Source organism: Zeugodacus cucurbitae, chromosome 4 (genome assembly GCF_028554725.1).
Source record: "Zeugodacus cucurbitae isolate PBARC_wt_2022May chromosome 4, idZeuCucr1.2, whole genome shotgun sequence".
NCBI lineage: Eukaryota > Metazoa > Arthropoda > Insecta > Diptera > Tephritidae > Zeugodacus > Zeugodacus cucurbitae.
This window is the reverse complement of record NC_071669.1, coordinates 63,806,818-63,832,506: the sequence shown is the minus strand read 5'-3', so window position 1 is coordinate 63,832,506 and position 25,689 is coordinate 63,806,818. Positions and strand designations below refer to the sequence as shown.

The 25,689-nt window shown below is 34.1% G+C and overlaps 2 protein-coding genes across 18 annotated transcripts in view; one reads left to right on the top strand and one right to left on the bottom strand.

The window, feature by feature from the left end:
• LOC105211109 (protein phosphatase 1 regulatory subunit 12A) overlaps window positions 1-24,609 on the bottom strand; it is a 65,050-nt gene extending 40,441 nt beyond the window's left edge. For 6 of the 17 annotated variants that reach the window (XM_054229952.1, XM_054229954.1, XM_054229953.1 and 3 more), the window contains exons 1-8: window positions 21,475-22,841; window positions 3,231-3,343; window positions 2,769-3,069; window positions 2,437-2,696; window positions 2,276-2,370; window positions 1,479-1,661; window positions 858-1,001; window positions 691-784 (exon numbers count right to left, since the gene is read on the bottom strand). In XM_054229952.1, the coding sequence (XP_054085927.1) occupies window positions 691-784; window positions 858-1,001; window positions 1,479-1,661; window positions 2,276-2,370; window positions 2,437-2,696; window positions 2,769-3,069; window positions 3,231-3,343; window positions 21,475-21,729 (1,445 nt within the window). In that variant the 5' untranslated portion in view covers window positions 21,730-22,841. Of the gene's footprint in view, window positions 1-690; window positions 785-857; window positions 1,002-1,478; window positions 1,662-2,275; window positions 2,371-2,436; window positions 2,697-2,768; window positions 3,070-3,230; window positions 3,344-21,474; window positions 22,842-23,958; window positions 24,075-24,415 lie in introns of those variants that run through there. The other 11 variants (XM_054229950.1, XM_054229958.1, XM_054229944.1 and 8 more) reach the window with 10 other exon arrangements.
• Window positions 24,610-24,920: 311 nt separating this feature from the next.
• On the top strand, window positions 24,921-25,544 carry LOC105211108 (uncharacterized). The gene is made up of 3 exons (XM_029039540.2): window positions 24,921-24,960; window positions 25,006-25,138; window positions 25,196-25,544. The coding sequence occupies exons 1-3, from the start codon at window positions 24,921-24,923 to the stop codon at window positions 25,542-25,544; spliced, it is 522 nt and encodes a 173-aa protein (XP_028895373.2).
• Window positions 25,545-25,689: the final 145 nt, after the last annotated feature.

The window sequence follows — 25,689 nt, the reverse complement described above, 5'->3', positions numbered from 1 at the left end:
CGAAAATTCGGCTCAAAAAGTGACATTTTCAGTTGAGAATAAGTTTGGGATGCAAAGAGATCACTACAAATATTTTGTTGGGTTAATGTTGATACAAATGTCCAAGATCGATATAAAAAAAATCGATTTAATCGACCAGTGCTTTACCCTAGAGACATCTATTAACGGCGGAAGCAAAGTTGTAGACCTAATAGTTTTCAAGAACCCTGTCGAGATGAAAGTCTTTGGTAGTCTTTAAAACTAGCTTCAATCAGCTTACGACAACACGACTGTCGTGAGAACGGATGCCTCAGAGGTAAATACAGGCTCTTTAGATAGTCATTTCGAATTCTTAACTTAAATATTTTTCAATTATACTAATCTTTATGCAATTTACTAATGATGTGCATAAATGAAAAGCAATTTATGACTGGCAATGAAAATATGAACTGGAGAAATTTTGCAAGCAATGTATCATAAATGCAGATAGATATATAACAAAAAAAAATATGTGCGCATGAATTAAAAATAGTTTTTGAAATATGAAAAGCGTATACATACACAAACACACAGCATGAACAAATAATTTCAATTAAGTTTGCCAAAGAAATTAAATAACTTGCAAATAACCGTAATTTGTGCTTAGAAATATGATAAATAAATAAATAACTTATGTTTAACCACTTAAAGGTGGAAGCTTTTGTTACTCACTTCTCATCATGCTCAAAGCTCTGGGTGCGTCGTAAGATAACATCTGATGTTTCTGTGGTATTGTTAGTTTTACTAACATCTTTTTCAGGAACTTCTAGAAAACCAAAAAATATAATGAAATATATTAGTAATATAACTAAATAAAACCGTTATAAAGTATAACTCACGAATTTTCGTTGGACTTTCATTTTGTGTGCGCGCTCTTGCCAAGCTATTGCGACGCCATGGCGCTTCATCCTCAACCGACTGGTTGTCTGTGTTAGCAACGGCGGATGGTTTGACAGTTTCATTTGTTTGCTTCGATTTTTCATCTGTAATAAATTAAGGGTTTTTATATTAAATAAATTTCATTAAAAGTGAAAAAATCCATGAAAAGAAATTTGTTATTTTTAAGCATAAAAAATCAAAATAAATTATTATAACGCAAACATTTACAGTGGAACGCAACAGCAGAAATAATATACAGTTTTTTATATATATAGAAGAAGTTTTTTATATATATATATGGTCAAATTAATATAAGAATTATTTCAAAAATAACAAAAACAAAGTACAACAACGCCAGTCACAGTTATAGTCAGAGTCAAAATTATTTATAGGCCAAAAAATTTAAATAAAGCTAAATATAAACAACCGCACATACATACTGACATACAAAACCAAGTTGAAACTATAATAGAAAATATAAAACTCACTACAGCATTCTATAATAGCATATTTCTTACAATCTCTATGTCGCAAGAAATGCTGTAGCACTAAAAAACTCAAGAAAACAATAACAAACATACACACACATTCACCAAAGATACCTTCAGGTTCAGATAGGCTGGTCGAATGTGAGCTCTCTGTTGAGTCGGTGAGTTCAGAGTCAGTTTCATCATACTCAGCTATGCGCGCTAGATTATGTGGCTGATCCAGCTGATCGCTACTATCAATCATTGGCAGTTCATTTTCATTTTCAGTTATGGAAGCTGTTAGGCAAACATATGTATTTACAAGAAACGCATTTGAACGGCACACAATGGACACGATGAGCCAGGTGGTAAGAATGTCGGAAATGAGTGTTTGTTGCAGCCAAAGAATTCACAGGCATTCAAGTACAATTTGGGGAATAATGCAATACAAAATGTAGATATGTATGTAAATTAACTTTGAATTGAAGGTTTTCGTGTAGAAAATGCCAAGTGGCAAATTTAAGAAAAATTAAAGAAAAAAAAACGTATTTTTGTATGCTAAAATGGCAGTGCGAGTGTACAACTCAAGAGTGTGGCTGAAAAACTTAATTTTTAATTGTATATAAAATTTAAACTAAAGGCAGTGCTGCACGAAAAAAATGAAGTTTCTTAACGACCATGTGAACCTAAAGTATAGAAAGTAACAATGAAAATGATAATCAAAACAAAACCAAAAAAACGACAACAAACAACGGGAGTGGGCAGTAAGAAATCGATTGAAGAAAATATTAGTTTATAGTAACAACAAAATCAAGTTTCAAATAATTTAAGTATGTTTAGCTTATGTCAAATGAACTATTAAACTATGTTTATATGTATGTACATATTTGCAGTTGTGTGTGCGCACATACCATTCGCTTGATCCTTGGACTGATCCGATTTCACTTCCACACGTATGATTTTCGTTGGCGTATTTTCAATGTGATTTTCAATTTTATCTGAGATTCTGTGTCAAGCAAAATAAAAAATATATTAGAAAACTATTAGTGATAACAAAGGCAACAAGTGCAACCTGATTTGACTAGAAGGACGACGTTTGACACGTTTATTGCTGGTGCTACGCAATTCCTCCAAGAATTTCGCCATTTTACGATCGGCCACATCGATGCACGTTTGTCCGGCATAATTGCGTATATCCATATCGGCCATGGCATTGACCAGCATATCGGCCGCCTCCTTTTGGCCCCAATGCGATGCAGCATGCAACGGCGTCCAGCCGTCATTGTCCTGTTTATCAACATTAGCACGCCCGGCGAGTAGTAAACTTATAACCTAAAAGACAATAAAAATAAAAAAATTTATAAACAAATTATGCTTAAAATGTATTTAATAAACAGTGCCCACCTTTGTATAACCCTTTGCTGCGGCAACATGCAGCGCTGTGGCACCTGTTTTCGGATGCGGCCGATCCACTTCGGACGCATCGCTACGCAACCATTTCTTGGCATCGCTCAACATTAGCTGCTCCTCCGCCTGTCGCGCCTTCTCACAGTCGATATTGTGTTCAGTCATCACCTTCTGCATGAAATCCATCATCGCCAAATGTTGTATATCGACAGCCAAGTCCACGGCCAAGTCACCGTCGCTATTTACAGCGGCCGGATCGGCGCCATGCTCCACCAAATAGCGGGCTATGCTCACAAAGCTGCGCAAGGCAAAAAAATTGACAAAATTAAATAAGTGGCGAAAATGAATTGAATATTGCGAAAGTGGTGGGAGCAGAGGCAAGACATTTTTATTTATTTTTTGATTATAATTACTGGCACTTCTGCTTTGGAAAACATATTTGCCCAATTGGTTACTCACCCGCATGAGGCGGTGGCATGCAGCGGCGTCCAACCTTCATTATCTTGTCTGTTTATATCAGCGCCATGTTCGATTAGAAATTCAACCATTTCTAGATTATCATCAATGCAAGCCTGCAAGAAATAAAAGAAATCGTGATTTAATTCATTTTGCTTGACATATTTACAATTTTAGACGAATAAGTTATACAATTTAAATTAAAACTAGCTAAAATTTCCAAAAATTTAAATAAATAAAAGTGAGGTTGGCACGTGATTTTAATTGTAAAAAATAGAGCAAAATTGTAAATGTATTCATATAAACTTTATAAAATTACTATTTAGTTGCTAAACTGACTTATAATTAAAACTATTTGAGAAAAAATTATGCGCTGAAAATCATATTTGTTGCAATAAAAAAGTATCGAGCTTAAGTAAAGCGTTTTTCAATAGGCGCGCTACAAAAGTAGACCGATAGGGACTCTTTTGACATTTCTCTTCAGTAAGGTTTGCCATTTCATTATGGAAAATTTTGAATCCACAGGCACATTACGAAATGTTTCCGTGACAGTGAGGCAAAGAAGTGCCAGTAGTGTCGAGAATATTGCTGCCGCTAGCACATCAATTGAGGAAGACCCAAATCAGTCTCTCACACCTCGTTCTCAAGTCTTGGTCTACATCCTTACAAGATCAAATAGACGCAAGAACTGAAGCTGCTTGACCATCAGAATTGTTGTATATTCGTGAATTGGGCTGAGCAACTACTTGAAAATTATCCGGAACGAACACACTGAATGAATGAGTCACCATTGCATCCCGACAAAAATACGGTTGGTGCGGTTTATGGGACGGCGGCGTCATTGGACTGTACTTAGTCTATGATGATCCAAACCGGTACGAATTGGATGATATGGACTTGGACAATATGTGTTCCCAAAGGACGGCGGCACAAGCCATACAGCGAATGTTACAACCAATTTATTGAAAACCAAGTTTGGTGAACGTGTTATCTCACGAAATGGCCCGGTCGTACGATTTGACGCGGTTAGACTATTTCCTGTGGGGCTACGTCAAGTCTATGGTCTATGCCAACAAGCCAGCGACAATTGATGAACTTCGTACGTATATCGAACATGAAATTGCAGCAGTGTCGGCAGATTTATGCTTGAAATTGGGTTCAGCGTCTGGACTTTCTGCAAGCTTGACCGTGGTGGCTTGGGTTTATTTAAAAAAAACGTATCTTATTGAAAATCCCTGTATTATTATTGTTGTGGCAGCATGAGATATACTTCAAAGAGTTTCAGACCTGAATGTCTCTATGATACCACATACGATCAAAAGCCACTGTTAGGTTCTCAAAGACAAGCATATGTGAAATGTCTATATCTGAGAACCTTTGCTGTGTTATCAGTAGTATTTAATTATTACTCTTCCTTAATTTCTTCTAATATAAACAATGAACTCAAACTGTCAATTCTTTTGAAACAAAAACTGTCGTGAAATCAGCTATTAGTAAGAACGCGCTAAAGTGACGTCAGCAATACTAATATTGACAATTGACAACTTTTTAGTAAATATTTTTTTACGAATTCAGAGCACTCATATCAAAAAATTATAGTTAATACTCATAAAACTATAGGTCTACAACTTTGCTTCCGCCGTTTTCAAATAGATGTCTCTAGGGTTAAGCACAGGTCGAGTAAATCGTTTTAATCGTTTTATATCGATCTTGGACATTTGTGTCAGCATTAACCCAACAAAATATTTGTAGAGATGTGTTTGCATCCCAAACTTATTCTCAACTGAAAATGTCACTTTTTGCGCCGAATTCTCGACGTTTGCGGGAAATTTTGCTCTTCTTTTTTAATTCCAAGAAAAGTGCGGCTGAGGCTCTTCGACATTTGTAACCGTTTTTTATACAAAAAAAACTTAAATTTACAAAAAAACAAAGGGCGGAAGCAAAGTTGTAGACCAATATATATAATATATTCGGTAGAGAAATCTACAGGAAGTAAAAATTTATCAAACTCACTCAATTATATTCAAATATAAGTTAATATTACAATAAAATAACCAATAAATCACATTTTAACAAGAAAGATACAGCTACTTGAGTATATAGCACGTAAAGCGATAAAAGAAGTTCGAAAATAAAAATAACCGTATTTATCTCTACAAAATAATGATTCGGTGAATACGAATATTACAACAATTTTCTAAGAAATTAACCAAATTACAACAATCTCCCGTGAATATAACCTATTTACAACAACAAAATGTATTAAATGTATTTATTGATAAACAAAAAGAATAGTTACAACACAACAACAACAACAATAAAATCATATGCGGCGATAAATTTAAAATGAAAAAAATAAAACGGACTTCGTACAAAAATGACGATGATATCATCGCTTCTTCCAGTGCTCGACAATGCCCTGCACCGATTGTGATTGTTGAGCAAGGTGGTACGCAATGGTGGAAAAATAGCAAGCCTCACGCCTCTTTCACCCATATACTAATATACACACATAGGCACAGCCACGTGCATACACTTTGATATGAATGTGTGAATGTGTGTGTAAACAATAACAAATCAGAACAGAAAGTATAATAATATTAGCAAAAGGTGCAAATATCCACATTGCCCATATGAAATCGCGGATGGTTTCTTTACTTTTGTTTCATTTCTTTTCAGCGTTTTTTTTTCTTCTTGCTGTCGCTCAACACAGCTCGCATTGTTTAAATTGTATAGCACACATTCTGATAACGGAAATTAAGAATAGATGTAGAAGCGTATAAAAAAACTATTAAATATATTATACATATACATATACACAAATATTCTATATTCTATTTTGGCCAACAAGCACTCATGCTGACTTCGGTGTGTTCGCAGGAATGTCTAAACGCCACTTCAAAATTGCGGCGCCGCCTGCGACTCAGCTGACTGCTTGCTGCCTTTCTATATTTGCTATTTGTTTGCCTTATCAATTTGCATAAAGCGTTTGGGTTTGCACAATCGAAAATGTATCTATGAAATTAGATTATTTATGAGGAATGCGATGACTGTTCATTCGCTAGCCAAATCGGGAGTGTGTTCTACATAAAAATTTTATACACAAAGAATTTGAATTAGAAAGAGTTGAAAGGAAATAAAGAGTATATATGTGAATATTTAAACGTTATATAACATGACATAAAATTGAAATTTTGAAAAAAAAAATTTTTGATTTTGGGAATTTCGCTATTTTCGTATGCAGCTAGGTATTTTAAATTTTGTATGCATTAATATATAAAGTATATTTGCCCTTTAAACCCCTTCATAAATATAATATATAAAGTATATTTGCCCTTTAAACCCCTTCATAAATTTATTTTAACTAAAAAAAATATTTTTGAACTTTAATTAAATTAATTTCTTAATTTTCTATTAAAGGATAATATTTTAAATAAAAAAAGGGAACAATTCATTATTGGATTTGTCTTCAACATTCTACAATTAGATATTTTTGACCATTCCAATATTATATCGGGTGTGTGAGTTTGCTAAACTATGTACATCCTAGATGTAGGCAACACTTTTTACTTTGTAAGCTTATTGATAAGAAGTGAACCTGAATTCAATATTAGAAATCACCATTATCGAGTTTTTGTAATAGTTCCCATAATCCAATATATCTTCTTTCATTAACCATCTTACTAGATAACATACAGTTAATTGAATACAAACAGACACTATAAATCCAATATGAATATTCTTAAACTTCTCTCCCACATCAGATATCCTCCCTATTAGACGTTGAGTTGCCCGCTGAGAGACGCAAATTATTACAAATCAACTTTCCCAATAATATGATATAACCCAGAAAGCTCAAGTCCACGAAGATTCGATCACGTAGTATTTTTCTTGATCATTCATGTTAAGTGCTTTAAATATTCCGTACAGTCACGCGTTACAATGAAATTGTTAAATTCATTAAAAAATATTGAAAATATAAATACTTTATGCGTGTTAGGTTATGAAGAATGAAACCTTCCACGAAACCACAATATTTCCCACAAGTCGAGCAATAATATTATATTCATAAAACGACTTATAAGTAAGACTAGCTGACTCCGCAGTCGTTGCACTGCGTGAAATTATTTGTTTTGAAAACAAAGTTGAATTTGTATAGTGTTGGAAAACATTTATTTGCGATTTTTCTAATTTTTTTTTTTTTCAATGTAACGCAGCTTAATAAAGAACATTTTTTGTTTTCTGTTCCGGTGCGTTCCGGTGTGTAAATGTACAGAGAAGATGATTTTTCAACTCGTGAATGAAATTTATGCCACACACCTCCAGCGACTGTCTTTGAGACCTGTTGATTGTCATCCCAAATGCAAGTCTCATTGGAAACTGAATACGTTTGAACTGAAATGGCAAATCGTTGGAACTCAAAGAAATTCGTGGAATCAAGCATTCTGCCCCCTTGTAAGTCCCTTTAAAAAATTCTTGCAACTATTACATTATTCGATAGCTGCTTGAAGATTTGCGAAGCATAATAAATGACAAAGCATTATAATGACAAAGAATATAGAAATTTCACTGGATAATTCACAGCTTCGTCTTCATTTTCAACATGATCGATCGATGTGGATGAAGACAAATATCCCGGAAGTTGACTTTAAGTCGTATAGATTAAGTCATCGACATCGGTATTTTTGACAGTTAAAAATCTGGGTGCACTCAACCAATCGTAGTTACGATAAATTTGGCTAATGTTCGGATTGATAACAAACCATTAGAAGTATTAACCGGAATTTGCCCAATTCTTTGCAAATCTTCTGCGGTGCTATCCTGTTGCAGGAACACACGCATATTCATGGTCAATTATATGGTTTTCGCGTGCCGCCACAAGTACGATGACTTGTTGATTTCGAAATAATAGAATGTGTTTGTCAATAACAATATCATTACGCCACCAAAGCGATGATTATTATTCCACAGATCTTTCATTGTTTTGTCAAGTGCTTCTAGAAAATTGCGCTCATCTCATATATGTTTCATAGATTTGAATGTTTAACTGAAGCTACAGTGTCGTATGTGCCGTTCTTCCTACTTCAAGTAGCGTTGCTGCAATTCCAGTAGATGCGAGAGCCAACGTAATGCCATTTTGAGATCGAATTGTTGCCAAAATCCCGTTTTTTACACTTTTACCACTGTTTCTTCGCTCCTATTGGTCGTGATGCTATATAGCCTATAGCCTTCCTCAATAAATGGAGTATCCAACACAAAAATAATTATTCAATTCGAAGCAGTAGTTTCGGAGATTAGCGCGTTCAAATAAACAAACAAACTCTTCAGCTTTATAATATTAGTATAGATTTTTCATTCATTTTTTTTCAATTAAAAATTATTCGTATGGATACTTTTAATAAGATGATTTTAATGCAAGCTTACAAGCTGTGAATTGGATTGGAAAAACTGTTCGCAAACTTGAAATACTCATATGCTGTTTTATCAGTTTTCTCCGATTTAAGTTTTTCTTCTGTGATTCATTATAATCTAAATGAAAATTCAAAAAAAAGGAAATTGTTCAAGATGAAATATTTGTATCAAGTGAATCATGAAATAAAAAAAATTAAAAAATAGCAATTTGCAACAAAGACACCGGAGGTCTCGATTTTCCGAAGTATACATAAAGTAGTGAAAAAAAAGTTTAATCTTCTAAAAATATTCAATTAAAAAAATTATTACGTAAATATTAAGTTCACTTAATTTTATATAATAACCCATTTTTTATTTTTTCTTATATGAAGCCTTTTGAAGTTTGTCCGAATAAGAATCTTTCCGTCGAAATCCTTCAAAAAAATATTTTTTTTTTATAAATTTCAATTAAGTAGCTGTATTATTTTGTTCGCAGCTGTATACACATTTAAATGAGCATTTATCTACGAACAAATCTATGTGCCTATGTTAAACCTACTACAGATAAAAACATGATGAGCTGCAAATGATTCGGAAGTTTGCTCAATCTGCACAAATGTTGCCTGAAAATGGGGTGAACGATTAAGTTAAATACATAACAACATAAATACAAGTATGTTGGTACATTTAAAAGAACATATGTACATATTTGTAAGGGATTACACGTTAGCTGCCGTCGCCAACTATTGCAATCAAAAAACTAAAAAAAGATGAATATTTTGCAAATTCAGCGCCATTTCTATTGTGTATTTGAATAGACTCTAACAACAAAAGTAACATACGTAGAAACATGCTAAAATACGAGGTGTGTTCAAAATGTGAATAATTTGAGAATTTTACGACGTTATGGATGACAAAGACAACTTAGTTGATACCTATCAAGTATTTTTGAAGATATTGTGAGTATGAGAAGTACTCTACATTGTGTAGTACCTCAGATAAATATGCAATACTTAAGAGTCATCTGTTGGTTATAAAATAAGCTGTTGATAGTTCAGAGGTATCCTTACATATTGAGCACACCTCGTACATGTCAATGGGTCTTGCATGCTTATTTGCTGGCGCTCAGTCGCATATTTGCTCATCTGCATGCTTATTTACACACCTACTTATCACAGTATTAACCTAGATATTTGCAAAAGGTGACTGTGTTTTGCACTTTTTCAGTTAGAATTTTTAGATTGATAAATGTAGGCGGCGACGTACTCAGGCAGACAATTGTTTCAAAGTGGGAAAATGGTTGTTTTTGACATCAGAAAATATAATTTAGATAACAGATAATGGTTTCATATTTAATGAATGTTTAAGAAAACTTGAAGTCAAAATTATCTTCCCTAACTCAAAGTCTCTCTAACTCGAAGTTTTTTTCGTGGATTATGGTCAGGGAAGTTTAACCGTATATATAAATAATTTCCAAAAAACAGAGAAAAGTTCATAAAATGACACAAATAGTTCGCAAATATTGATCTACCCACTAAAAATTAATCTAGCGGTGTCAAGTCACCTGACCTGGGTGGTAATTGACAGGCCCATTCGTAATTATAATTCGAAATACAAAAATTCCTCGGAAAATTATGCTTTCATGCGATCTGATTGACTTGTTTCATCCTCCTGTTGGAACCATTAAACATTTACAGGGTTGATATTGAAGTAGCGAATCAAAAAGTCGGTAATTTTTTGCTCATAGCTTTCACCAGAACTTTAAAAAATGGACTGTGGCGTTTAAATCTTACCAAATAGTAAATTTTCTCAAAGTAAGGTAGTTTGGTAAGCGCTTCAGTATTGTCGGCTCTATCACATGTGTTTACATGGGCAGCTATCCCTCTAGCAAATCATACATCTCCAAAAATACCTTTTATTTATTTAATAAGTCCCTAATATGCATGCTGCATCAACTTTTTCAGAGTTTATTCTCGTCTTAGTGTTTTGCGACTTGATGTTATCAGATAAATTGAGAGAATAATAATCTTAAAGGCCCCGCCGATTGATTTTTTTGAGAATTTTTTAAATACAGGAATCCAACTAGAGATTACAAAAACATATTCAGTATGCTGCAATTAACAATTGATTAACTTCAACCAGGTGCTATTTTGACGGAATACATTGAGATATAAAAATACCAACCATATTATTGGCTATATTTATGAGCGCAAAAAAAGATTTTTTTACCGAGTGCATGGGACTCGTAAATTTCTCAATATTTCAAGTATAAATTAATTTCACTGACAATTTTATTTTTAAAGACCTCACATATGTATTTTGATTTATATGCACACACACACAGAGGCACACACGGACAACATTTGACACAACGTTATTGCAAGAAATGCAACAAAACAATTTTTTAATTTATGAATTTCGTTTTACTGACTGAAATTGTCTAACCAAAGATTATTGAAATTAATTGATTCAATTAATTCAGTTTTCGACGAAAATGAAAATTAAGCTGAAAATAATAAAAAATGAAAATGAAAACGACGGCTTTACACTGCGTTAAATGCATGTAATGAGCAATGTACATACATACATATACATATGAGTGTGTTTGCGTCAGTGGTCGCTGTCGCCAGTGGTGATAGAGAAATTCTTACTTTCAATGAGAAATTCTTGTTGCTTAATCTGCTTGGCACTAGGCATTGTCGTCGCAACTGCAGCCAACTATAACAGACACACTAACAAATATACATATTTACATACATACATACTTGAAAAAGTGTTAATTTCTTCTTATTATTTTTTCCCTTCTCAATTTGTTGCTGTGTAGCCGCATTGGCACTGCCGATTGCACTTGTAATGTTTATTGTATGAGGTATTTTGTATATGTTCTTTTTATAATTTTGATTATCTGCATTTTGTTGTTATTTTTTGTAATTTTTTTTTTCAACTTTTGTTGTTGCATTGCATGCGCCAGCAACAAGCTGCCACTGCCGCATCGCATTCAGCATAATAATAGAAACTATTAGCGCAAGTTTAATCAAATAAAGTGTTATTCACCCCATTTGTTACTCAAGCGCATAGCCAACGCGTCAGACGGAGTAACTACAACAACAACAACATCAACAACAACAAACAGCAACAACATCGAAATTAAAAATAAAATAAAATAATAAAAAAAAGCCAACCTACTCTATAGCGGCACAGCTATAATGCAACTGCATTTTTACAAGTGGTAAAAGTGTAAGTGTTAGAAAATCAACAGACAAACAGACAAACAAACACACACACAAACACATGTAAATATGTATTCGCTTGCGCATAAAAATTTCTCGTATTTTTTCTATTTAAATTTACTTTTAGTTAAGCATATACATATGTATGTATGTATGTCTGCGTGTTGTTTAATATGCATAGCCACGTGTGTTGATAGGTGTGTATTTTTTGAAAAGCGAATGTAAACAAAAAAGTGGGTGCCAGCAGGCGTCGGTCATACATACATGCGAATCAACAAAAAATCACGCAATCCAAGATGCAAATATGAACTCAAGCGTAAAGCAGATGAAGAAGAAGAATCGTTTGAGATATAGGTCTTCAATTATAACGGTTTTAGTTCACGAAATGTTACTCATACGCCATGAATAGCCTTTAAGCGAATTTCCACTAATTTAGCGTGGTTTAACGGACTATTAGTCGGTTAAGGGTAGACTTTTGGAGTTTCAGAGTTTTGAGGATAATGAAAATGATATATTTACTTTGTCAGGTCTACGTTATAGTAAAAAACTCAAATTTACGAATATATTGTGCCAATATCAGACCAGTTTATATTCAAGTATATTAAATAATTAGGAATGGAATTCTGTGAAATTTTTACAGAATATGCAAATAAAATGAAATAAAGTATACTACAATACTCATATGCATTTATACAACCACACTCGTACCTCGTACATGCTCGACTTTTGGCCAGCCGTTTTTGCAATTCTTCAGCATATGTCTAGAAAACGAATTATCTGGCAGGCATCCAGTTTTTAATGAAAAACGTATTGGATTTTAGGCATAAACATTACAGCAATAATTTTTGTAAAATAAAAATATTTATGCTTTGCTTTATCTTAATTAAAAATGATTTTATGTAAATCTGTATATTTGAAAGGGCCTTTTTGATGTCTAATGGGTAATAAGCATGTTTTTCAAGGAATTTATTTAATTGAATGATAATTTTCAAATCATTTATGTATATTGTGGTGATTACAGCGATACTTATTATTATTTATAATAATTGCTATGAATTTTATTATATTATCAATAATTATAATACTTGAAGAAATGGACCATTTTGTAGGAAGATAACATATAAAATGAAATTTAATTTAATTAAATCAAAAAATATTTATTCTATATATTATCATCTTAATAAATCATATATTTGAAACTAAAATTTCTTCCGACAATTTGGGGGCAAAAATTTGTTTTAAAATCGTACCGCGGATGAACTTTTAGTGAGAGAACAACCCCTCGAACCACTTTACTAAATGAAAATTTTCATAAATGTAGGTCAAGATCGCTTGATATGACAGAAAATATATATTCTATGCCGTAACTGATATATGATAGGATCGATTTGTGACAAAATGTCAAAAATGACATGATTTCTATTTCCATAATACGTTCTCTATACCATCGTGTTTATTTATGACTGTCAACAAATCTAAATCAAACAGCTCACTCTCCCGACTGTATGTATGTATGTATGTGATTGGCGTTGCAACCGTTTAGCCGGTTATAGCCGAATCGACGATAGTGCGCCACCTCTCTCTCTCCTTCGCAGTTCGGCGCCAGTTGGAGATCCCAAGTGTAACCAGGTCGCTCTCCACCTGGTCCCTCCAACGGAGTGGAGGCCTTCCCCTTCCTCGGCTTACTCCGGCGGGTACTACAGAACACTTTCAGGGCTGGAGTGTTTTCGTCCATTCGGACAACATGACCTAGCCAGCGTAGCCGCTGTCTTTTTATTCGCTGAACTATGTCAATGTCGTCGTATAACTCGTACAGCTCATCGTTCCATCGTCTGCGGTATTCGCGGTTGCCAATGTTCTGAGGACCATAAATCTTACGCAAAATTTTCCTCTCGAAAACTCCTAGTGTCGTCTCATCTGATGTTGACATCGTCCAAGCTTCTGCACCGTAAAGCAGGACGGGAATGATAAGCGACTTGTAGAGCTTGATTTTGGTTCGTCGAGAGAGGACTTTACTGTTCAATTGCCTACTCAGTCCAAAGTAGCACCTGTTGGCAAGAGTTATTCTGCGCTGGATTTCGAGGCTGACATTGTTCGTGTTGTTGATGCTGGTTCCCAGGTATACGAAATTATCTACGACCTCGAAGTTATGACTGTCAACAGTGACGTGGGAGCCAAGACGCGAATGCGCCGACTGTTTGTTTGATGACAGGAGATATTTCGTCTTGTCCTCATTCACCTCCAGACCCATTCGCTTCGCCTCCTTATCCATGCGGGAAAAAGCAGAACAAACGGCGCGGTTGTTGCTTCCGATGATATCAATATCATCGGCGTACGCCATGAGCTGTACACTCTTGTAGAAGATTGTACCTTATTGGTTTAGCTCTGCAGCTCTTATAATTTTTTCCAGCATCAGGTTAAAGAAGTCGCACGATAGTGAGTCACCCTGTCTGAAACCTCGTTTGGTATCGAACGGCTCGGAGAGGTCCTTCCCAATCATGACGGAGCTTTTGGTGTTGCTCCGTAGCTTACAAAGCCGTATTAGTTTTGCGGGGATACCAAATTCAGACATCGCGGCGTAAAGGCAACTCCTTTTCGTGCTGTCGAAAGCAGCTTTAAAATCGACAAAAAGGTGGTGTGTGTCGATCCTCTTTTCACGGGTCTTCTCCAAAATTTGGCGCATGGTGAATATCTGGTCAGTTGTCGATTTTCCAGGTCTAAAGCCACACTGATAAGGTCCAATCAGTTTGTTGACGGTGGGCTTTAGTCTTTCACACAGTACGCTCGATAGAACCTTGTATGCGATATTTAGGAGGCTGATCCCACGGTAATTGGCGCAGATTGTGGGAACTCCCTTTTTATGGATTGGGCAGAGCACACTGAGATTCCAATCGTCAGGCATGCTTTCTTCCGACCATATTCTGCAAAGAAGCTGATGCATGCACCTTATCAGTTCTTCGCCGCCGTATTTGAATAGTTCTGCCGGTAATCTATCGGCCCCCGCTGCTTTGTTGTTCTTCAAGCGGGTAATTGCTATTCGAATTTCTTCATGGTCGGGTAATGGAACATCTGTTCCATCGTCATCGATTGGGGGATCGGGTTCGCCAGCTCCTGGTGTTGTACTCTCACTGCCATTCAGCAGGTCGGACAAAGTTTTTCAGAATTTGTAAAGTCGGTGGGTCGTTTAATGCATCCAAAGTCTAGCATAATTCACAGTTCAAGCCAAAACATTTATAACTCATAAACTCATAAAGTTAAGATTCATTTTATTAAATAAATTTTCTTTTCATTATTGACAAGTCAATAATTTGTTTTAATTCAAAAACAAGCAAATAAAATACATATTTTACTCGCATTCCCACAATTGTCAGTTCCAAATCTACTCAAGTCTTACGTCATCGATGCAATAACAAATGAAGCGAAATGTCAACGTCATCAAGAATATCGAACGATAGTTGTCAAAAAGACCAAAATCACCGAAGAAAAAAAGTGAAAAAGTAAACAAAAACAAAGTTTGGAATGTGGTTGAGAACACATGAAAAGTACGACTATTAAAAAATGCAATGCAATACACCACAGACGAGAGCAAAAATTAGCAAAATAAAAATAGGAAAATGCGTTTTGCAAAAAAAAAAAAAATAAAAATAAAAATAAAAAAGTTAAACAATAAATATAGCAAAAACACATATGCGAAGACAAAGTTGCATATTCTATAGTTTTTGTAGCAATAAACAATTTGACAGGCAACGCATGATGCCACTGCCACAATTGTGTTGCACTGCTGACACATTCAACTTACTTAATATACAAAAACAACAAGTGCCACGCGCTGGAGAGGAGTGTGCAGCCGCATAGGCAGAACGCCAATGAAACGCAGCGCACGCACAAAATTTCGCAATTCCCTTTTTGGTTGCAAGCAACAACTGCAGGCACACAAACACATGTGTGATTTTGGAGGATTTTTTTTGGTTGTAATAACGCAATTTCGATTTGTGTATGTTAGCTTTAATAAAGGGTGATTTTTTAAGAGCTTGATAACTTTAAAAAAAAAAAAAACGCATAAAATTCATCGGTTCTTTATTTGAAACGTTAGATTGGTTCATGACATTTACTTTTTGAAGATAATTTCATTTAAATGTTGACCGCGGCTGCGTCTTAGGTGGTCCATTCGGAAAGTCCAATTTTGGGCAACTTTTTCGAGCATTTCGGCCGGAATAGCCCGAATTTCTTCGGAAATGTTGTCTTCCAAAGCTGGAATAGTTGCTGGCTTATTTCTGTAGACTTTAGACTTGACGTAGCCCCACAAAAAATAGTCTAAAGGCGTTAAATCGCATGATCTTGGTGGCCAACTTACGGGTCCATTTCTTGAGATGAATTGTTCTCCGAAGTTTTCCCTCAAAATGGCCATAGAATCGCGAGCTGTGTGGCATGTAGCGCCATCTTGTTGAAACCACATGTCAACCAAGTTCAGTTCTTCCATTTTTGGCAACAAAAAGTTTGTTAGCATCGAACGATAGCGATCGCCATTCACCGTAACGTTGCGTCCAACAGCATCTTTGAAAAAATACGGTCCAATGATTCCACCAGCGTACAAACCACACCAAACAGTGCATTTTTCGGGATGCATGGGCAGTTCTTGAACGGCTTCTGGTTGCTCTTCACCCCAAATGCGGCAATTTTGCTTATTTACGTAGCCATTCAACCAGAAATGAGCCTCATCGCTGAACAAAATTTGTCGATAAAAAAGCGGATTTCACATTTCGAACCGAACACTGATTTTGGTAATAAAATTCAATGATTTGCAAGCGTTGCTCGTTAGTAAGTCTATTCATGATGAAATGTCAAAGCATACTGAGCATCTTTCTCTTTGACACCATGTCTGAAATCCCACGTGATCTGTCAAATACTAATGCATGAAAATCCTAACCTCAAAAAAATCACCCGTTATATAGCACAAGCGCGTATACAAAAATAATGCTTTAAAAGAATTATTTTATTCTTATACTTCATTTTTGTGGAATGCAGCAAAATATAAGAAAATAATGTGTAGAAAATGTTTTTGTTTTTTTCTTACATACATATATACATTTAACGATTTGCTTCAAGTATGAATATATAGACGATTTCTGCAAATTTTACATCGTTTGAGTCAATAAATCTATAAATAAAATTTTTAAACAATTTGTACAAATGTAAATAAGTCACGGGATTTTTTTCCAAAAACCAAAAACAAAGCAGAAAACCAAATAAAATGAAATGCAAGAAATGCGCTATGCGGTTTAAATATAGAAACAGTTGTAGGCAGCCAAATTTTTTATATCGGCGTATCTAGTATGTAAACAATGATTTCAAAGAAAATGCACGCAAACGCCTTAAAAGTCACTGGTTGAGACCATTACGCTGGGAGCAGCAATATAAATCTTTCTTTGAATTACCTCTTGCCTTCTCATTTCTTTGAGAATGTATCTAAATAAAATGTATTATGGAAAATGGGTTTCTAGAAGTGAAAGATGTTGCTGCCGGTAACATAAACGGGTTAAATGTAACAATCAAAACGGTTTACTCTAAACACACTATAACTTTATTGACTTTAGTTGTTATCGATAACCACATTCACGTACATAGTTTGGAGAACCGTAATTTAACGCGTAGCTTAGTAAAACTTGGTTAGTTATAAAGAGCACTGAAGCGACACTTATGATATACATATGTACATATATTTAGGTATGAATCAGCAATTTATTAATATTCCACATATGTATATCTTTTAAGTTTAATCAAATAATAAACCTAGTTGCTTAGTCTACAAAGAAGCCATAAAAAATATGAACCTACAGGTGAAAATGCCATAATTGTTTTTGTATTTTACAATAGTTAATGATTTTTATTTTATAATATTATAAATAATATTACGTTGAATTAATAGAAATGTGGCACCATTACACATGCTAGAGTTTGGTGCATTTTGCTGTTGCTTTTAAAGAGAAAAATGTCAAAAAAAAAGGAATAGAAAAATTAAAAAAATGCAAGCAATCAGCTGAAGGAAGATCCAAATTAAAAGAAATTGATTTATTTTATCTTATTGAAAAAGTTCACAAAGATTAGTGAATTGCAATAAAGAGTTGAGAAAATAGATAAAAAATTTTGTAAAAACTTAAATAAAACTGAATATACTACTATAATAAATTAACAAATTATATTGTAAACTACATGCCCATCTTCCTTGGATACATAGTATACTGTATAGAAATTTGCGTATGCATAATGTAACAATAGTGTTCTAGAATAGAATTAATTTCATTGCTGAAGGAAGTGATGAAGCCGCACCAGCCCCAGCTAATCGTATATCATTCAAGCAAAGCGAGCTACATAAAAATCAAATGAGCTCCGCCAGCGTGTACGAGAGTATGTAAGGCAACTAATCCATCCATTCGCATGTCGGAAAAGCGTAAAAAAAAAACGAAACACAGACGGCCATTAACATTAATTGCGGCACATCGCATGCTGTTGAGGCGTGGCCTTTTCAACGCTTTTCGCTCGCCAACTCAAAAGCACGCTTCTGCAATGCGTACGCTCACTTGCTAGCACTATGTAAATCGTGTATGTAGTTTTGCTAGCCTCCAGTATAGTATGCTGCTACAAATTTTCCTGCACACAAAATGTGTACAATTTTTGCAACAATTTTGAATTTTATTTTTGGATTAAGCAAATCATTCAGCAGATGTACATATGGCGCGCAAACGTCCTTCTCCATGGCTGTGATGGACGGACACGTGTGCGGGTGTGTTCAACGGATACAGAATGAGCCACCGTCTGTTTGGTGCGATGTAGCAAGTGTTTTTGAGGGGGAAAATTAAAAACAAAAAAAAAAAAAAAAACAGAAAATAGAAGAAGAATGAAACAACAACTTCATATTTTCATCGCGTCAATGTGTGAAATTCTTTTGGTTTCCGCATCATCGCCGCCATCATTGCCTTCACTATTGCCGATTTCGTGTTGGACAACTGTTGCCAACTTCCCTGGCTGCTCTATATGTTCCATATAATATTCATTGTATTTGTTATTGTGTTGGGTTTATTTGTTGCTTTTGAAAACTTTGGATTTTTGAGACGCTGTCATATTTTTAGTATTCAAAATTAAAAAAATATCACACGCATGTGCCGTCTCGCTCGCTTGTCGTCATCATTTTCAGCGCCAAATTATAAGACGTACAAAATACCATTAAATGGCAGCGTCGGTTAATCTTGTGCCACATTTTTTTTTTTTGAAGATATACTATACTCACTTGGAACAGAAAAAAATTTGCGAAATATTTCACAATGATACAATAGTTTGTATTTAGCGAATGATATGACAGTGTCGTCATGGAAAGGGGATAAATAAAATTATTCCAATAAGAAAAAGAAATTGGAATTCAAAATTCTTTCCTGATGAAAGCTAGTATGACTATTATATACAAAATTAATGAGAAAATAACATCTAAATTCATTAAAATTTGGTTCACCCTCTACACAGAATTAATACATACGCCACTGTTTCATTTTTGATTTTCACTAAACAGTTGGTTGCTGTCTGTCATTTAAGTTTATGTTTTATTTCTTTGGAACCAAAAGTAAAAACTAAGAAAACCTTCAAAAAAAGAAATACGATACAATACCTCACGATCAACGAATAAAAGGATTACATTTATTAAAGAAAAAATATTTTGTTATGAAAATAAAAACTAAAAACTTATTTCATAAATCATTAGCAGCAAAGCGAAACCACAGGATTTGGTAATAAAGAAATTTATAGATTTAAAAACAATAACCGCGGCAAATAATGTTCAACGAAATTACAAAATCACCCAATTACACAATAAGACAAAAAGCAAAAATGAACAAACACAAAACAAAAACAAATTAAATTTGTATGAAATTTTTGTTATTTTTATAATTTGTTTTGTAAATGTAATTGCGTTCGTCAAGAGCATTGTTGTTGCGTTGCCGCTAGCTGCAGCTTTTGCCTCCTGTGAAATGTTTGATTTGTGATAGAAAATCGCCTAGAACGAGGCCAAGGCTATAAAACGCGTCAACAAACGTTTGATGTTGCCATTTATTTTTTTATAGGCTACTTATTTGTGGAATAGACAAAATTTAAACACAACTAAAATCATGAAAATGTTAAAATAATAGTATAAGATTAAATAGTTAATAAAATTTGTGATTCGCCTAAATGAAACAGCAAGATGTGAGATCAAACAATCCTGCCGTAATTACAACTATAGCATAAAATGTGTGTAGATTTATACTGTGACACTCGCGCTAAAATTATAAATATATGATTTTAAAATATATATTGTGTACAAATTCTGTAAGACTCATAAACACCTCACTTCTAGCATTGGCGCAAAGGCTGCCACCCACCCACTTAAATTGAAGCAACCACTGGGAGGTGTTGTTTTTGTCTCACAATGCCAATGGCATAACTGTGATTTACTTAGTTATCCTCGTTCTGGCGTGAAATACACAATTTTATTTCTTTATTAAATTAATTTCTAGACAGCGGAGAAAAACAATGACCATGTCATTGAAAACAAAGGTTATTGCCACTTAGATTTCTGAGGTGCTCAACGACTGACTTTCAAGGCATTTTTATAAATACTTATGTAAATACACTTTTTTGTTATTTTTGTCAACGCAATAAAATCATTTCATGCCAGAGATCTGCCTGCCTCAAAGAATTGAAGTTGAATAAGAATTTAATATATTATATTGTGGCTATTTATTGGCAGATTATAAATGCAATGCAAATGAAATGTGAAAAAATCTATTTGAAATTGCATTTTTATTTAGAATAACTCATTAAATTGATCTGAAGCACAAGTCCACAGAAAATTTTCCAATAATTCTAATGCTGACAAGTAGTTGAATGGATTGGTTTTATCACTAATTAGAATTAAGAACTTGGAATTAATATCGGCTAGTGTCTTGCATTTTAATATGCAACAACATTAGAATTGCAGTGTTTAAAAGAACAAAAATATACACGCACAACTTGTATACGCAATTCAGTTTTCAGTATAGCAAACGTAAATGATTTGCAAAAATATATATGCATATATACAGGCCTAGATGTACATGCTCAAGTATATACACCATATGAAGCAACACACCAGCCAAATAATTTCATAGTTAAAAATAGCTTTTATTTTTTGTTGGGTTTGTAAATCGTCTGTTTGCATTAGAAACGAATTTGTTAATTTTCTGGCTTGGCTGTGGGCTGTGGCGTACAAACGCATTAGGTTGTACGTTGCTGACGCCGCCAGAGCCTATGGTCGCTTGAATTGGATTTTCGGCGATAATAATGGCCTGTGTAGCTACACGAAAGGAAAGAGAGAGGAAAATCTACAAATATAGGTGGATTATATTGTTTGGCAACGTATATTTTCAAAATAAGCTAGAGGTGTATTGACGCAATAGGGACGTTCACGTGTCTTCATAAATACTCTTGTATATTATTTTACAAATAGAATATTTCAATAATGAACAAAAATAAAATATATTTTAATATAAATTAAATGAAGTTTGGAAATTTCTTTATAATTTCTTGACTTATTTTTAATAAAAATTTCTTATTCATCTCACCTGATGTAGGGCAGTTAATCCATCAACATTGGCTGTATTTATGTCAGCACCACTTTCTAATAGTTTTAGCACTTCCTCCTTATCGCCAGACATACAGGCCGCCAGAAAGACACAACCCGAGGAGAATTTTATTTTGCGTCCTCGCTCGGGACGTGGTGTTGGTGGTTGACGATTTGTGTCCGATTCCTCCCAACGCTTAAGTTGCTCGGCCCGCTTCATCACCGCTGAATTATTACGCACGTCCAAAGAAGACATTTTGAATATATTTTTTCAATTTATTTATTGCTGCTATTCAAATGACGAAATCGTTGTTGTTATAGTAGTAGTTAGTTTAAACTTCAAATTGATCGACGTCACTTGGTCAACAATATGAATTGATCACTCAATCTTCCAATCAATTTGTTGAGCCGACTGCCTGGCCTATTAGACTGTCTGGCAGTCAATAAAAGGCAGTTTGTCTCTCTGACAAACCCGCCGAAAAATTGCCGTATTGGAAATCCAAATGAGTATGTAATTAACCGCAGACTACCTAATGTTATGTTTTAAATTTTTATTAGTATTTTTTAACTTTTGTTTCGTTTTTATTATATATTTCTTCGCTGGAAGCATCAAAAATATGCAATAAGACGCAATGAATGTGAATTGATGTTCACAAGCACTAAGCACACATTGATTTTCTTTTCAAAATCTGTAATAATATTTATGATCTTGTATATAATATTTTTCTGCACTAATATTTGTATGTATTTTAGTTGCTTTCAATTGTCGTTTGGAGTTGACTTTGCCCGATTTAATCAACTTTTCTGCTTTCTTGCACATTTGCTCTTATTTGCTTTGCTTCCTTCTTCAATTTCTCACACACACACACAATGCAAACCGAAAAAAATAACTTCACTCTATCTACTATCTTTTCGCTTCGTTTACTGAGCCAGCACCTTTATTGCACATAACAGCTTTTCTTCACAATTTTGCTTTATCATAATTCTTCTTTTCACTTCACTGCATTTAAACTTTCATATGCCTCTTTTTCCGGTGCTTTTTCTGTTTGTTATTTTTTCGTTTTTCTTTCACTTGTGATTCGAATTGCTTTGTCTCCTATGTATCGTTGTAGTCACCTTTCGATTTACACTCCGCAATTTTGATCGTATCCTAATTATTTCACTTCTACTTTCTGTACTACGTCGTCCACCACTTTCTCACTTATTTTTTCTCTTTCCTTTACAAACCAAAAATGTAATTCTTTTTCAAATTTCATTTTATATCAAAATAATTTTCTACAACTTCCTTTTCGCTCATAATTCTTTTAGTGTATTGATTACTGTGCGTCGTGAATACTCGAATATTATTGCTGCCTTAGTCTATTTATTCTGAAAATATACAAATGAGTTTACATTTTTCAAAGCACATTATTTATTTTCTCCGATTCTCTTCGTAACCATATCCTATGAAGAATGCCCATGAGCGAAATAAGATCAACAAAAATCTTGTAACTGAGACACTAGTGTAAATGGATATAAAGCAGAACACTTGTGAAGATATGGAAAATAGCTACTTTGACAGTGGCAGCAACGGAGCAACTGCGCAGCTCCACTACGATCGGTATCCACACCACTCGGAATCAATCCAATTAATCAGTACTGCCAACACTCTTTTCTGTTCCTTACAAAAAAATACTTTTGATTGCACAAATATTTTTTTCTTTAAAAGGGGAAAAACCTTTATGTTTTTGAAAATAGTATGTTTTTTTAGTTTAAACTTGATGAAACATTTCATACTCCTCTCTTAAAAAATAAACGCTGCTAAACATTCGGTAACCCTGGTACTGTTCAACTTTTTGAACAGCACAGATCTCAGTCGAATTAAGTAGACCGAACGCTCCCGAAGATTCCGCAAGCCAAAAAAAAAAAAAACAAGACTAGAATCCACTCGCAGCAAATGCGTCGATAACGTAATGTGCAACAACAACACAAGTAAAAGAACAGCAAATAAAGCCGCAACTATTGTACCGTGCCGCAAGATCGCGATCGGAGGACTTTATAGGGTTACCGGTAGAACAGCGCTGCTTTCGCATAATTAAAATTCAGTTTTAAAAATCGCACTGATTGTTAAATCAAAAATGCCTTTTAAATCAAATGGATTCCTGTGTACACACACTAAAATTTTGCTGTAAACATTCTTTTACACCATAAATGAGTCGACATCGTTGTTGCTACCGCTGCTGCGTCTCTGCCACTGCCATTGAGTAGTTGTTGTTTCCAATTTGACATAAATCCAACAGCCGCGTGAAAATCTCGCAACAGACAACAAAAGAGAATATGGAATAAAGATAGCTAAAATGGAACGCGATTGCATAAAAAAGATATGATACTGAATTTGATATATAAGTGAAGTAGTATTTATATGTAACACATTTTAATTTTGAAATAATTAAAAGTCTATTAAGTTCATTATGAAATTTCAGAAATAATATTAAATACTTTTTACTTTATATTTCAATTAATTTCATTCACACTGTAACGAATCACTTTCAACAATTACTGCTACACTTTATATATATAATTCGTTCAAACCACTTATTCTTTGAAATTTTCTTTTGAGAATGGTAGCTACAATTGTGTCCTTCAATTATATGCGTTTTGCGCGTAACTAGCTCATCCATACGCAACAGTAGCCGCCACTCCTCTCGCAATTATTCGACTTTTTCGCAACACATTAACCGACCGACCAAGTAATCTCTACTCGTATAATTTGAGGTGGGGGTTTGGGACCCACTGCCGAATGTTGCCTCTGCTGCACTTTGCATTCCAGCTAGTTCGCACCTCTTTCTATGAAATACTTGTAATTTTTTTTCGATTTTCACCATTCATAATTTGTATGCGTTTTCACTTTTATAGATTCAAACACTAAATATTTTATTGTTGCACATAAGCGTAATTATTACCGAATTATAAAACACACAAATTTCACATTTAAATTACCAAAGTTTTAGCTTTTTTTCGATTTCTTCAACCTCGGCGACAATTTTGATCTTTTCACGTACAAATTTTCTCAATTTCTGCCACTTCCTCAACATTTTTGCTGTCAGGGTTGCTCCGATTATCGCCCTCCTTTTGACGACATACCGTCCAGCTATGTTTCGTAGTTCTTTGCGCATTAAAAAAATAATAAGGAATATAATTTAAAGGTAAATTTATATATTAAACATATTTGGAATTTGTTTTATAAAAATTATTTAAAATTTGTATGCTTTTCTAAATGTGTATCCTTTATATTTATAATATTTTCATAAATTTTGTTAATTTACTAATAATAACTTAAATTTTAAGGTCATTTGAAGCACCCGGCAATGTAAAAAGACATATGGGAACTCTCGCGCCTTTTATTTTATACGTTTTTGCATAGCTAGCAATTGGAAGAATCTACAAATTTTTATTTCGTATTCCACAATGGAAGATAATTCAACTGCATTGAATGAAAATAAGGAAAGTATTGTTTTGCAAGAATATTGTTACTATCACAAATTTCTTTTAGTAGAAGAACTGGCGCTGCAAAAAAACTTTTTAAAATTACACTATGGACGTTGCACTGTAATTGGCAAATTGAATCAACACGAAAATGGTTATCCCATACTGGAAAACATCAACCTATCAACAATACTACCCAGGTTTTTAATGGTTTATACATACCGTAATTATTTATATTTCAAATTTTTACATTAAAGGGCTTGCAATCTCCCTGAAGGCACAGTAAGTTTACGTTTGTTTAAATTCGTCACCACTGATGTTGAATTGAAAATTGGGCAATATTGTGAAGTTTGTGGTGAAGTGGTGCTTTGGAATCCCAATAGCCCGCGAGAAAACTGGTTGCCCATGACGCCGCGTGGAGCAGTCGAGTTAGAATTGAAAAATTGTAATGTAACGAGTCAACAGCAAAAGCTGGAAAACCTACACAACACATACCAGCCAGCAATTAATATTTTTAAAGTAGATTACATAGAATGCGCACAGGAACTGATCCAAAGGCATTTGAAAATTCGACTGCTTACAGCGAATTGTGATAAGAAAACATGAGGTCGGTTTTGGAAAAGAAATTGCAACATTTCCAAGCGGGCTGAGGTATGTTAAGTGATATTCATATTGTTGTACATGTCATTTATATGATTTATTATTAGTTTTATTATAATTTAAGACTGATTACCTATAGTTTTATTCTCTC